We start from the raw sequence: 14200 nt of genomic DNA on the forward strand, positions 1-14200 counted from the left end.
CATCAGGTAAGTTTGGGGTTTTTGTTTTTCCTTTTCAGTTAGCGTCAGACCTAGGGATCACTCTTTCATTGATCATTTAGCAGGATGGTCCTATAATTAGTGAGGGGCTTCTTCAGTTGCCTTGAGAGGACTCTGATTTTATTCTTCTTTTTTATCTGCTCTTTCAAATATAACTTTACAAGACACAGTCCTAATTTTTAAAAATTTTTCAATGTTTATTCTTGAGAGAGAGAGAGAGACAGAGTGAGGGAGAGAGGGGCAGAGAGAGAGGGAGACACAGAATCTGAAGCAGGCTCCAGGCTCTGAGCTGTCAGCACAGAGCCGGATGCAGGGCTCGAACCCACAAGCTGTGAGATCATGACCTGAGTCAAAATCGGATGCTTAACCAACAGACCCACCCAGGTGCCCCGACACAGTCCTAATTTTTATTTTCTAGCTTTATATAGTCCGTCAGTCATTAGACTATCCATTTAGACTATCTATTAACTTCTTGTCCCTAAGAATTCTAATCTTGCCATTTATGCTTTGCAGTGGTCCCAAGTATGTCCTATTCCCAAACTCACATTCTCAAGAGCCAAATCTGCCACTCGGAAACCTGATTCTCCTACTTGTCTTCCTTTAGCCTCTTTTCAGTTTGGGTGCCTATCTTTGGAAGGCAGTGGTGACTTCTTATATAAATAATTCATTCCCATTTAAAATTTGTGGCAGGATCATTCAGAGATAAAGATAAGTGATCTCACTGAATTCCAGAATCAAGAGAAGCAGGAAAACCAGAATCTCAGAACTGTTGGAGCAGTTCCTTCACCACCAGAGGAGAATGCAGGAGAGGAGAATGCAGTTTCCTCAGGAAAAGGCGGAACAGGTGGTATGCCAGATAAGTAATCAAACCTGAAATTCCTCGGATAGCCATGTGTGCTCATGTCCTAGGACTGCCATAACAAAGTACCACAAACTAGACTGTTTTTCCTGAAGTCCTATCATGGTTACTACAAGCTAAGATTTCAACATACCGTTTTGAGGAACACAATCCAACCCATATCACCATGCTATACAACTCCTAAGTGTCTACAATGAAAGCAAAAGTTTAAGCCTTCAACACGTCTTCAGTGCTACGGTGAAAAAACGGAGTAAGAGTGGTAACTGGAAGCTTGGGGAAGTTGATTGCTTCTTGATGAGGAGAGCCCATGTTCTGTCCATCAACCTCCTCTGGCTGCTCCAGACACAGGGACAGAGACCTTTTGCCTCTTCAGCCAAACAGTTAAAGGGTAGCTGCAAAGTCTACCTTCCCGGTGGGGTGGCTACTTTTATTATGATAAATGTATACTTACGTTAGTCTCTTACCTTGTAAAAACCTCTTAAAATTTCTCAACTAAAGGTTTATTTTAATGAGACCAGAAAACTTCAGTTCCCCCAAACCTAGCAGTACTTGATGCTTTGTGATTGCATTCATCCGGCGTCCTACCAACTGCCGCAGCGCCTTGATGGTAGCTTTCCCCCAGCAACCCTGTCTCTCGTCACCTGAGGCAGGGCCGTGAGGGGCACAGATAGAAGATGACTGATTCTGGTGTCCACCATGTAGTTACATGCAGAATCTTAATGCTGAACCTTCCCTTTTCCCCAGAATTTGAATGTCTTACCAAGTCACTAGACGTAGTTTCTGATTCTGTAGGTCTGATTCTGTAGAATCAGTAGTTTCTGATTCTAAAGTCACTAGAAGTAGTTTCTGATTCTGTAGGTCTGACTAAGCCTACGAGCCTGCAGTTTCCAATAAACACCCTGAGGGATTTCTTTCCTTTTTAAGTAGGTTTCACACCCAACACAGAGCCCAGTGTGGGGCATGAACTCCCAACCCTGAGATCAAGACCCGAGCTGACATCAGGCGTTGGATGCTTAAGTGACTGAGCCACCCTGGTGCCCCATCGTGAAGGATTTGGATGCATATACCTCATTAACCTCTTTTCAAGTATTGATTTAGGCCAAGATAATAAGAAATATGACAGAGTCAGTCAGAAGTGGGTGGAATTACAAATGTCTGCTATTCCACTGTTCCTTTTCTCAGGGAGACTTAGCTGGTTTCAGTGGCATGGAGAAAACAAGGGTGGACACATTAAGTTAGATTCACCGAATAAACACAGGCTGTTTGAAGAACAAAAATAGGATCATGTAGTTTCTGGTTAGAAGTGTTTTTTTTAACTTTTAATTTTAACATTATTTCTGACTTAAAGTTGTAAGAACAGTACCAAGAGTTGATATGTTCTAGATTTGTGAAATGTTAACATTTTGCCGCATCTACATTGTCCTCTCTCTATACACGTATACATCCATATAGGTGTTGTATACATTGTGTTTCCTGGGAGGAAATTGCAGGAATGTGCTTCTTAGCACCTAAATACTTCATTGTGTCTTGCTTAAAACAAGACTTTAGTGCACCTGGTTGACTGAGTTCATGTATGACCTCAGGGTCATGAGTTCAAGCCATATGTTGGGCTTAGAGCTTAAAACAAAACACAGAACATTCTCACAAATGTAGAGTACAAAATGTTCATTGGTATGGCTTCATATGCCACACTGCAACTAACCATTAAGAAACTGCCACTTGTAGGGCACCTGGGTGGCTCAGTTGGTTAAGCGTCCAACTTCAGCTCAGGTCATGATCTCAAAGTCCATGGGTTCGAGCCCCATGTTGGGCTCTGTGCTGACAGCTCAGAGCCTGGAGCCTGCTTTAGATTCTGTGTTTCCCTCTCTTTCTGCTCCTACCCCATTCATGCTCTGTCTATGTCTCTCAAAAATAAAGTTTAAAAAAAATTAAAATTAAAAAAAAAAGTGAGCCACCCAAAGCCCCTCATTCTCTCCCTTTTCAACCACCTGTTTGTGAGATTTGTTTTCATATATACTTCACCGAAACAATGTCATAATTTACTGTGTGCAGAAGCACATAGAAGAATCCAGATGCATTTATTTATTTATTTATTTTCAGGGAGAGAGAGTGCATGCACCCATGAGCAGGGGAGGCAGAGAGAAAGGGAGAGAGAGAATCCCAAGCAGGCTCTGCTTTGTTAGCAGGCTTGATTGCACACTCAGTGAGATAATGACCTGACCTGAAATCAAGAGTCTGATGCTTAACTGACTGAGCCACTCAGACACCCAGCTATCTTTGATTAAGTCAGACATTAAGTGAATTGTGAAAATATATCACAAATAGTGTTCTAGAAATTTTAGCCATTTTTACGACTGCATGTATGTTAACATATAAAAAGTATTTTTAGTGTATCAAATTTTTTTAGTGTTTGAATTGCAACATCTAATATGGCACATACTGATAGTATATAAACAAAAATTTGGAGAGTCCTCTATAATTTTTGAGTGTATAACATGTCCTGGACAGTAGGAACTGTGAGAACTGTTCTATACATGACCTTATTTAGGTTTCAGGAATTACTCCAGTCATGTCCATTAAAGCACAGGAAAATGTCAACTCTTGAATTTCGCTGTCTTATCTCTTTAGTCTACTTTAACCTGAGACCTTCTTTAGTTTTCCTTTATTGTTGAGGATACTGATTTTTTTTTTCTTTTTGAGGATGTGTACATTTTTAAATTCATAAATCTCCTGTATTTCTTGGGACTTTTCCTTTCTGGGTTTAGAGCCAAGGTCCAAGTAGAAGCCCCTAGAGTCCCCCTTTCTCTATCCATTCATTCTTTTATAGTTTATGGATGCATTGGGAAACCTTCAGGATAAGGGACATATTTATAAGTACTATTTATTGAAAATGCACTTGGATGTATGTGTGTGTGTGTGTGTGTGTGTGTGTGTGTATTTGAGTGTTTTTTTATCTTGAGAGATATCAAGGGAGGGATAGAGAGAGAAGGAGTGCAAGAGAGAGAATCCCAAGCAGGTTCCCTGCTATCAGCACCAAGCCAGTTGAGATCATGACCTGAGCCAAAGTCAAGAGTTGTATGATGCTTAACCGACTGAGCCACCCAGGCACCCCTGGATATTTTGTAGTAGATTGCTTCAAATCGAAAAGATGGCAGAACGTGGGAAGTGGTTATAAGTGAGGGAAAATCACAAATACATATACCATGATTTCAGCTGGATTTAAAGAACAAAAACAAGTATAGAAGCAGAGGATCTGAGGAAATACACAAAATGCTAATGGTGGGTTTCTCCCCTTGGTGGGATTGTGTGCTGTTTTGTTTTGTTTTTTTTTTTTTTTAAAGATTCTGGTTTTTTTATAATCTCTATACCCCAACCTGGGGCTTGAATTCAGAACTCCCAACAACAGTCCCACACTCCAACTGAGCCAGCCATGTGCCTGAGGATTTTGTGATTGTATCGTTCTTGTTATAACGATCTGTTTGTAGCAAAATTTTTGAGAAAAACGTTCTTAAATTCTGTTGTATTTATATAACTTCTGTACAGCAGACATAAAAATTTCTGCCTACTTGAAGCATATGAGCTAAAATTGTAGTGATGCTATCACTCATTCTTTGTCCTTATTTTTTCCACCACTTTGGCAGACCCTATGAAGTGAAAATGCCCCATGTTAACTTCTAGCTATTTTTTTAATAATAGTTTATTGTTTTTGTTTTTGTTTTTTTAATAATAGTTTATTGAAGTTCTAGCTATTTCTTCATTGGAAGAACTTGTTTGGAAATCTTTCCTCATTTGTGTATCTTTGGATTCAGGTAATGAAGATTCAAAGGTGCCTTCAGAAAGAAAGAGGCCTCTCTACACAGAAGGATTTTCCAAACCTAGAAAAAATAAAAGAACTATCAGCACTACACCAAGTAAGTTTTGCACACAAAGAAACAAAGTAATAGTTGGCCCCTTCAGGCTAAACCAGATGGGCCTGGCACCAGAACAGCTGACAGCCTGAATGCTGGAACTGGGGCTTGTGTCCTCACTCTCTGGTTTTCTAAGTCTGAGACCATAGGCAGCTTATCCTCAGCTTCCAGTGGGAGTAGGTTATACGACCCGTTTTATCAGATTGAGACAGACATACCTGATCCTGCGGCTTCAGTTCCAGACGACTGCAGTAAAGCAATTATTGCAGTAAAGTGAATCCAATGAGTGTGTTTCCCCAGTGCGTGTAAAAGTTATGTTGCCACTGTACTGTAGTCTTGTCAGGTGTGTGATAGCATTATGTCTCAAAACCATATACATACCTTCATTAAAAAATATTGCTTAAAAAGTGCTAACCATCCTCTGAGCTTTCAGCGAGTAGTAATCTTTTTGGTGGCGGAGGGTCTGGCCTTGGTATTGATGGCTATTGAATGATTGGTGTGGCAGTTGGGGTGACTATGGCGGTTTCTAAAAATAAGACAACGGTGAAGCTAGCCTTATCAGTTGACTTGCTTTCACAGTTGATTTCTCTGTAGCATGCAATGAATGCTGTTGGATAGCATTTTACCCATATTAGACTCCATCTTGTCAAACCCTGCTGCTGCTTTATCAGCTAAGTTTATGGAATATTCTAAGTCCTTTGTTGTCATTTCAACAGTCTTCACAGCATCTTCACCAGGAGTAGATTCCATCTCAAGAAGCCACTTTCTTACCCTTAAAAAGCGTCTCCTCACCCATTAGTTTTATCATGAGAATGCAGCCATTCTGTCATGTGTTTAGGCTCCACTTATTCTAGTTCTCTTGCTGTTTCCAGATCTGCAGTCACTTCCTCCACTGAAGTTCCCTCAGTGTCATCCTTGTGGGTTGGAATCAGCTTCTTCCAAACTTGTTTGTGTTGATATTCTGATTACTTGCCATGAATCACAGATGTTCTTAATGGCATCTGGAATGGTGCATCTTTTCCAGAAGGTTCTCAGTTTTGCCCAGATCCATCAGAGGAATTACTGTCTATGGCAGCGATAGTTACAAAATGTGTTTCTCAAATAGGACTTGAAAGTCTAAATGACTCCTCAGTCCATGAGCTGCAGAATGGATGGTATATTTCCAGGCATTAAAATACCACTAATCTGGAGCACGTGGGTGGCTCAGTCAGTTAAGTGGCTGGCTTCGGCTCAGGTCATTATCTCTCTGCTGGTAAATTTAAGCCCCCTGTTGGGATCTGTGCTGACATCTCAGAGCCTGGAGCCTGCTTCAATTCTGTGTCTCCCTCTCTCTCTGCCCCTCCTCCACTCATGCTCTGCCTCTCTGTCTCAAAAATAAATAAACGTTAAAAAAAGAAAATCATTAATCTTACTCCCACAGAGATCTTGGGTGACCAGGTGCATTGCCAATGAACAGTCAGTCTTTTAAAAGAATCTTTTTTTTTCTGAACAGTACGTCTCAACAGTGGGCCTAAAATATTCAGTAAATCATGTTGTAAACAGATGTGATGTCATCTAGGCTATGATCCATTTATAGACCATAGGCAGAGTAAGTGTAATATAATTGGTTTTTGTTTTGTTTTGTTTTGTTTTTGAGAGAGAGAGAGAGCATGAGCAGGGAAGGGTCAGAGAGAGAGGGAGACACAGAATCTGAAGACACACTCCAGGCTCTGAGCTGTCAGCACAGAGCCCGATGTGGGGCTTGAACCCAGGAACCATGAGATCATGACCTGAGCCGAAGCCAGACACTCAACCGACTGAGCCACCCAGGCGCCCCTAATTTTTTTTTTAATGTATGTTTATTTTTGAGAGAAAGAGTGCAAGTGAGGGAGGGGCAGAGAGAGAGGGAGACACAGAATCCAATGCAGGCTCCAGGCTCTGAGCTGTCAGCACAGAGCCTGATGCTGGGTTCAAACACACAGATCAGGAGATCATGACCTGAGCTGAAATCAGATGCTTAACCACTTAACGCTTAACTGAGACACCATCCAGGTGCTCCAAATTCTTAAAAGCCCTAACATTTTCACATGGTAAATAACTTGGCTTTAACTTCAAATCGTTGGTTGCAATAACTTTTATTAAAAATTTTTTTGTTTTATTTATTTTTGATACTGAGAGAGACAGAGCATGAGAGGGGGAGGGGCAGAGAGAGAAGGAGACAGAGAATCCGAAGCAGACTCCAGGCTCTGAGCTAGCTGTCAGCACAGAGCCCAATGCGGGGCTCGAACCCACGAACGTGAGATCTGACCTGAGCTGAAGTCGGAGGCTTAACCGACTGAGCCACCCAGGTGCCCCACAATAACTTTTTTTAATAGAAAACACAAGTGAGGGACAGGCAGAGAAAGGGAGAGAGAGAATCCCAAGTAGGTTCTGTGCTGTCAGCATGGAGCCCAATGTGAGGGTCGAACTCAAAAACTGAGATCATGACCTAAGCCAAAATTAAGAGTCAAAACTTAACCAACTGAGCCACCTAAGCATTCCATTCAGTAACTTTTTTTTAACATTTGTTTTTATTTTTGAGAGACAGAGCGCCAGTGGGATAGGTGCAGAGAGAGAGGGAGACAGAGGATCCGAAGCACACTCTGAGCTGTCAGCACAGAGCCCAATGGTGAGGCTCAAACTCACCAACCATGAGGTCATGACCTGAACCAAAGTCGGACACTTAACGACTGAGCCATCCAGATGCCCCACAGTAACTTATAACAAGAGAGTCAAACCTTTCCTTTGAAGCTTTAAAGCCAGGCATTGACCTCTGTCTAGCTATGAAAGTCCTTGATGACCTCTTCTAATAGAGGGCTGTCTCATCTACGGTGAAAATCTATTGATTAGTGTAACCACCTTCATTAATGATCTTAGCTAGATCTGGGTAACTTGCTGCAGCTTCTACATCAGCACTTGCTGCTTTACCTTGTACTTCTATGTCATAGAGTAAATATGAACCAACGTCTGGTAGCTTCCAACTTTTCTTCTGTAGATTCCTCACCTCTCTCAGCCTTGCTAGAATTGAATAGAGTTAGGGCCTTGGTCTGGATTAGGCTTTGGCTTAAGCGAATGCTGTGGCTGGTTTGATCTTCCTCTCCAGACCATTCAGACTTTCTCCATATCAGCAAAAAGGCTGTTTTGCTTTACCATACATCTCTTCAGTGGAGTAGCACTTTTAATCTCCTAAGAACTTTTCCTTTGCTAGGATAATTGGTGCAAGAGGCCTAGATTTCAGCCTATCTTGGCTTCCAACATGCCCTGGTCACTAATCTTGAATCACTTCTAGTTTTTGATTTAACGTGAGAAGCATGCAACTCTTCCTTTCACCTGAACACTTGTAGGGTTACTGATTGGCCTAATTGTTGTGATTTAGGCAATAGGGAAGCCCGAGAAGAGGGAGAGAAATAGGTGGAGTGGTTGGTGGAGTAGTCAGAATACATGCATTTATTAAGTTTGCCATCTTATATGGTCACAGTTTGTGGTGCCTCAAAACATTTACAGTAGTAAGATCAAACATTGCTGATCACACATCACCATAACAAATAAAACAATAATGAGGAGTTTGAAATATTGCAATAATTACCAAAATGTGACAGAGACACAAAGTGAGCCAATGTGGATGGAAAAATGCTTCACAGGGTTGCAAGAAATCTTCAATTTTTAAAAAGCAAAACAAAACCCAGTATTTGTGAAAGGCAGTTAAAATACAGTACCACAAGGTATGCTTATCTATAGATTGAACTATTTTTCCACTTCTGATTATCTAACATAGCAATTAGTATATAGCAGGTATTCAGTAAATATCTGAGAATGAATGTCTATAAAGTACTTGGTTCACTTGTCCACCTTGTGATTTTTTTTTCTCAATTTTTTTTAAGTGATCTCTACCCACAGCATGGGGCTTGAACTCATGACCCCCAGATCAAGAATCTACCAACTGAACCAGTCAGAGGTCCCTAAATGTTTTTTTCAGTAGTTTAAGGGACTCCCTATCTAAACATGTAATGAATTGTTCTCTATTGCTCAGTACATAGAATGTTGAATATTTTATGTTTATAGTACTCAGAATGCTGCTGAACATATTATAAATGTATATACCTGATTAGAATTAAAAACTTTTATGTATATTTTATTATTTTTACTATCTATTTTTTAGTAATCTCTGCATTCAACATGCGACTTGAACACATGACCTCAAGATCTCTAACTGGCGTCTCTCAAATATTTTTAATCAGAATAGCACAGAGCAGGGGTCAGCCAAGTACTGCCCACCCTGGCCTGTTTTAAAAGCTTTAAGAATGGTTTTTACAGTTTTAAAGGGTCATAAAAATACAAATATACGTGTGTGTGTGTGTGTATGACTGAGATCATACCATATGTGGCCCCAAAGACAGAAATATTTACTGTCTGACCCTTTACAGAAAAGGTTTGCCAATTCTTGCTATCAAACTTTGTAAGCATTATAAAATGTCAAATTTATGATGGAAAGGCAGTCATTTGATTCATTGGTGAGGGGAGAGGACAAACCTGTTATTCTTACTCTCTGGATTAAACCAAAATGTCAAGAGTGAAATCGACAACGGCGAAATGATGTTTGATAGGTTATGAGATGAGTAAAATTTGTCCCTGATTTTCCAAGAAATAAAAGATTTGAAATTAAAATTTTAGCAAAAATGATGTTGAAGTTGACGGGGTGCGAAGAAGAGAATAAGTGTTAACAAAGACAAAGGGAAGGTGAATAAATGGATTTGTCTTGTTATTAATTTTCATGTTTTGGGGAACATTCTAGATTTTAAGAAGCTTCATGAGGCTCGTTTTAAGGAAATGGAGTCCATTGATCAATATATTGAGAGAAAAAAGAAACATTTTGAAGAACACAATTCATTTAATGAACTGAAGGTATGCTGATAAAATTGTATACTTTTATTTATTTTTTGTTATTTTTAAGTAATCTCTCCACCCAATATGGGTCTAGAACTCATAACCCCAAGATCAAGAGTTGCATGCTTTACCAAGTGAGTCAGCCTGGTGCCCCTAAAATTATGTTCTTCTTTTTTTTTTTAATATTTATTTTTGAGAGTGAGAGACAGAGTGTGAGTGGGGAAGGGCAGAGAGAGAGGGAGACACAGAATTGGAAGCAGGCTCCAGGCTCTGAGTGGTCAGCACTGAGCCAACGCGGGACTTGAACTCATGGATCGTGAGATCATGATCTGAGCTGAATTCAAATGCTTAACCGACTGAGCCACCCAGGCACCCCTAATATTATGTTCTTAATGGTACTGAACCATTTGATTTTAATGTTGGTACCTTATATAATACAATCAGCTTTTTATTACTCTACCATTGGAATGGATTTGAGTTTAATGTATATTTATCTGAAATTGCTTCTCCCCCACCATAAGAATTTTCAAAACTCTCCAAATAAAATAGGGAGACCTCACTATAAAGAATGAATTCCAGGGGTGCCTGGGTGGCTCAGTTGGTTAAGTGTCCAACTTTGGTTCAGGTCATGATCTCATGGGTTGTGAGCTCGAGCCCTGCATGGGCCTCTGTTCTGACAGCTCAGAGCCTGGAATCTGCTTTGGATTCTGTGTCTCCGTCTCTCTGTGCCCCTCCCCTATTCACACTCTGTCTCTCAAAAGTAAATGAACCTTAAAAAAAAAAATGAATTCCACAGTGCCAATAAGTTGTTCTGTCTTCAACATTCACACGTTGTGCTTATTACCTTTGTTGAGGATGGACTGATCTATGGGTGAAGCCATCTTCTTTCTCTGTATCTCACCTAAAGAAAAAAGATGGCTCACAATGGCTAATTTAAGGCTTCCTGATAACTGAGCTTCCTGGGGGCTCCCTCTGTCCAGGTTTTGCTGGACTCCAGGTCCCTTCAAGTAAGAAAAGGGGAAGAAATCAACCTTGAAGTTGAGTTACCAGAGCAGTGAGTTGATAACTTCCTGTTGTTGCCTTACATGGTATCTGGTGTTAAAGAAGTGCCATTTTAGAGGGCTCAGAATTTAAGAATACACACAAACTGCTTATTTCTCAAAAATAATTGGAGACAATCTGTGGTATTACAACACAAAACAGTATAAAATTGATTTAAAGGGGGCAGAACAAGATGGGTGCTTTGGTGACATGTGACTCTTGATTTCGGCTCATGTCATGATCTCACTGTTGATGAGTTTGAGCCCTACATTGGGCTCTCTGCTGACAGCGCAGAGCCTACTTGGGATTTTCTCTCTCAAGGGGGCAGAACATGAACACTTTTAACAGGGACAGTGTCTGCTCTATCAGTCACTCTGTGTTGAGTTTTCTGATACAAATGCCAATAGAGAAACACACGGGGGATAAACTTAAAAATTTTTAAAGCGGCACCTGGGTGGCTCAGTTGGTTAAGCATCCGACTTCAGGTCATGATCTCAGTTTGTGAGTAGGAGCCCCATGTCGGTCTCTGTGCTGACATTACAGCCGGAGCCCACTTTGACTTCTGTGTCTCCCTTTGTCTCTGCTCCTCCCCTGCTCACATGCTGTCCCTCCCTCCCTCCCTTTCTCTCTCCCTCAAAAATAAGTAAACATTAAAAAAAATTTTTTAAACCATAAATAAGCTTCTTACTGAGAAGCTGAATCTACAGAAAGAAACATTCATTTAAACGCTGAAACCACTGTTACATAGTTGAAGATACCCGTTGATCAACAAAGCCAAGCCATGGCATTTGAATGCCTCCATCTAACAGTATGGCTGGAGAATCAGAAAAGATACTCCGTATGGCCATAATAACATTATCTTAAATTTTAGCAAGGGCCAGGTATCACTGCATTCACAGTTGAATCCTGGACAGGAGGTCCAAACTGATGATTTACAGAAAGTAGACATCTAGTTCCTTTTATTGCATCCACAGGGGCTAGCTGCAAATATGCCTGCAGCAGGGCCACTCATTTTGCTTCCCATGAAGCTAGGTCTACTTAAATACTTGATTGAAAGCTGTTTTCTATACTACATAATATGAGTGATGAATTTTCCAGGTAAAAATTAAGTGCAGAACAACTACCTCAATCGTAAACTCGAGTGTAGCCCTGAACATGTGTTGAATACATGAGTAAATTATATTTTACTGATACCCCATGTGAATGAGTTTAGTTCTAAAATCTCATGCCCACTCTCCACTGTAGATGGAATAGATCTATCACCATAGCTGATTGACAGTTTCTTGAGGGCAGACATGTTTTGGGATTGGTCACTGGATAGTGTAGGATAATACTAAATAAGCAGAGATCCTAGACAGGATCTTGACTTTGATGATTAGAGCAGTGAGACCTATTTTACTTAGTCACCAAAGGCTTTCTATAAACATCAGAAACATTGTGCCCTGAGATGCCTGTTTATTTTACCAATAGTGGAAATGAAATCTTAAAATTTTTAATATGACGTGAAAAAATTCCAACTGAATTGGCGTTTCTTTAATCATTATATTTTTATAAGTTATAATTTGCAGGATTTTTTGGTGATTGTTTTCTCAGTTTTTATTTATTACCCATTTATATTAATGCTATATCACAAATACTTTCCTACAGTTTATCTTTTAACTATATTAATGGTGTCTTTTATGAAAGGTTGTTTTGTTTGTTAGTTAAATTTACCCTCCTTTACCTTTTAAGGGGCTGAGTTTTTTTTTTGCTATGCCCATCCTGTTTCAAAATCAGAAAAATGTGTGCTTATGTATTTTCACTACTTTTATTATTTTCCCCTATGTTTAATCCTTAACCCACATTTTTGTGTATAGGTATGATTGAGCTCTTTGTTAGGACTAAAGAGGATTTTTATTGGTAAAAGAATTGGTTACATGCATTGCTAACAAAATGAATTCATACTACTAAAATCAACGGTATAATATTCTATCTGAAGAAAAAGTCAGAAAGATTGGTAAAGGCTGGTAGAATCATTTCTACGTTAGAAGTTGCTCAAAGGGGCGCCTGGTGGCTCAGTCGGTTAAGCCTCCGACTTCGGCTCAGGTCATGATCTCACGTTTGTAGGTTCGAGCCCCGCGTCAGACTCTGTGCTGACAGCTCAGAGCCTGGAGCCTGCTTCCCATTCTGTGTCTCCCTCTCTCTCTTCCCCTCCCCACTCATGCTCTGTCTCTCTATCTCAAAAATAAATAAAACATTTAAAAAAAAAAAGAAGTTGCTCAAAGATGTAGAGTTGATGGTCCTGACACCAGGTGAACTGTGAGGAGACCCAGGGCAGGTACTGGGACTCTTGGCAGAAAGGTAGGAGGTGGCATAACCAGTGTGGTTAAAAAGAGTGTGCTTGTTACATCTAACCCGGGCTCTCGGCTTATGGTATAGTTGTGTACTTACTAAATACTTTGGTTTTCCTTTTTTTTTTAATTTTTAATGGTTTTTTTTATTTTTGAGAGACAGAGAGAGACAGCATGAGCAGGGAGGGTCAGAGAGAGAGGGAGATACAGAATCTGAAATAGTCTCCAGGCTCTGAGCTCGCTGTCAGCACAGAGCCCGATGCGGGGCTTGAACCCACGAACCGTGAGATCATGACCTGAACCAAAGCCAGGCGCTTAATCGACTGAGCCACCAGGTGCCCCAATACTTTGGTTTTTAACTTGGTCTCACATTAGAATCTATTCTGCTTGTATGCTGAGATGAGAAGTTAACATAATTCTCTTGCTGCTTGTATTTCCTAGGATAGAATCAGAATTCTTCTATCTTAACAATTTCAGTAGTCCCACACTCTTGTCAGTTAACAAAGTTGTATTTCTTCCACTTGCAACAGAGCTTAAACTAGTGATAGGAAGACATTGTTCATATGTGTGCCCTGACAATATCCAAAAAGAGCTTAGGGCGCAAGGACCCTCCCCAGCCATTACAAAGGGAGCATTTTCTTCCCTCCCTCATTTGTTGTTGTTGTTTTTAAAGAACTTTACAAAACCACTGGAGGGTAACTGGGGGTAGGGGTGGAATTATTTGTAGACTCCACATGCTAATTATATAATAGGTGGTTCTATGAGTTTATTTAATAAACCTCGTATCACCTTCTCAGAGATCCCATATGTCCAAGAGAAGCTACTTATCCTCCTTTCTGGGCACAGGACTGTTCAGCCACATTCTCTAGTCAGAAGATACCTGGCTTCATGGCAACTTGGAAAGGCATTCCGTCACACATTACTCGGCACAACCAGAAGTTATTCCTAACTCCCTTATTATAGCACGACAAGTGCAGGGCAGTGCCCAGCCCACCTGGCAGGTAGGAATAGGATGAGGTGGTGAGAAGGAAAGCTAACAAGTGGGCTTAAAAGGGGGAATGGATGGGGTGCCTGGGTGGCTCAGTCGGTTAAGCCTCCGACTTCGGCTCAGGTCAGATCTCACGTTCGTGGGTTCAAGCCCC

General features: G+C 40.6%; 2 protein-coding genes across 2 annotated transcripts in view; one reads left to right on the plus strand and one right to left on the minus strand.

Annotated features, from left to right (window-relative positions):
• NUSAP1 (nucleolar and spindle associated protein 1) overlaps positions 1–14200 on the plus strand; it is a 37750-nt gene that overhangs the window by 13715 nt on the left and 9835 nt on the right. Inside the window, exons 4-6 of the mRNA XM_029952230.1 lie at positions 709–865; positions 4687–4788; positions 9596–9705. Of these exons, the coding sequence (XP_029808090.1) occupies positions 709–865; positions 4687–4788; positions 9596–9705 (369 nt within the window). The remainder of the gene's footprint in view (positions 1–708; positions 866–4686; positions 4789–9595; positions 9706–14200) is intronic.
• NDUFAF1 (NADH:ubiquinone oxidoreductase complex assembly factor 1) overlaps positions 4557–14200 on the minus strand; it is a 53661-nt gene continuing 44017 nt past the window's right edge. The window contains exon 6 of the mRNA XM_029950327.1: positions 4557–4752. The gene's annotated coding sequence lies outside the window, so the exon portion shown is untranslated. The remainder of the gene's footprint in view (positions 4753–14200) is intronic.

The sequence above is a fragment of the Suricata suricatta genome, chromosome 9, assembly GCF_006229205.1.
Source record: "Suricata suricatta isolate VVHF042 chromosome 9, meerkat_22Aug2017_6uvM2_HiC, whole genome shotgun sequence".
NCBI lineage: Eukaryota > Metazoa > Chordata > Mammalia > Carnivora > Herpestidae > Suricata > Suricata suricatta.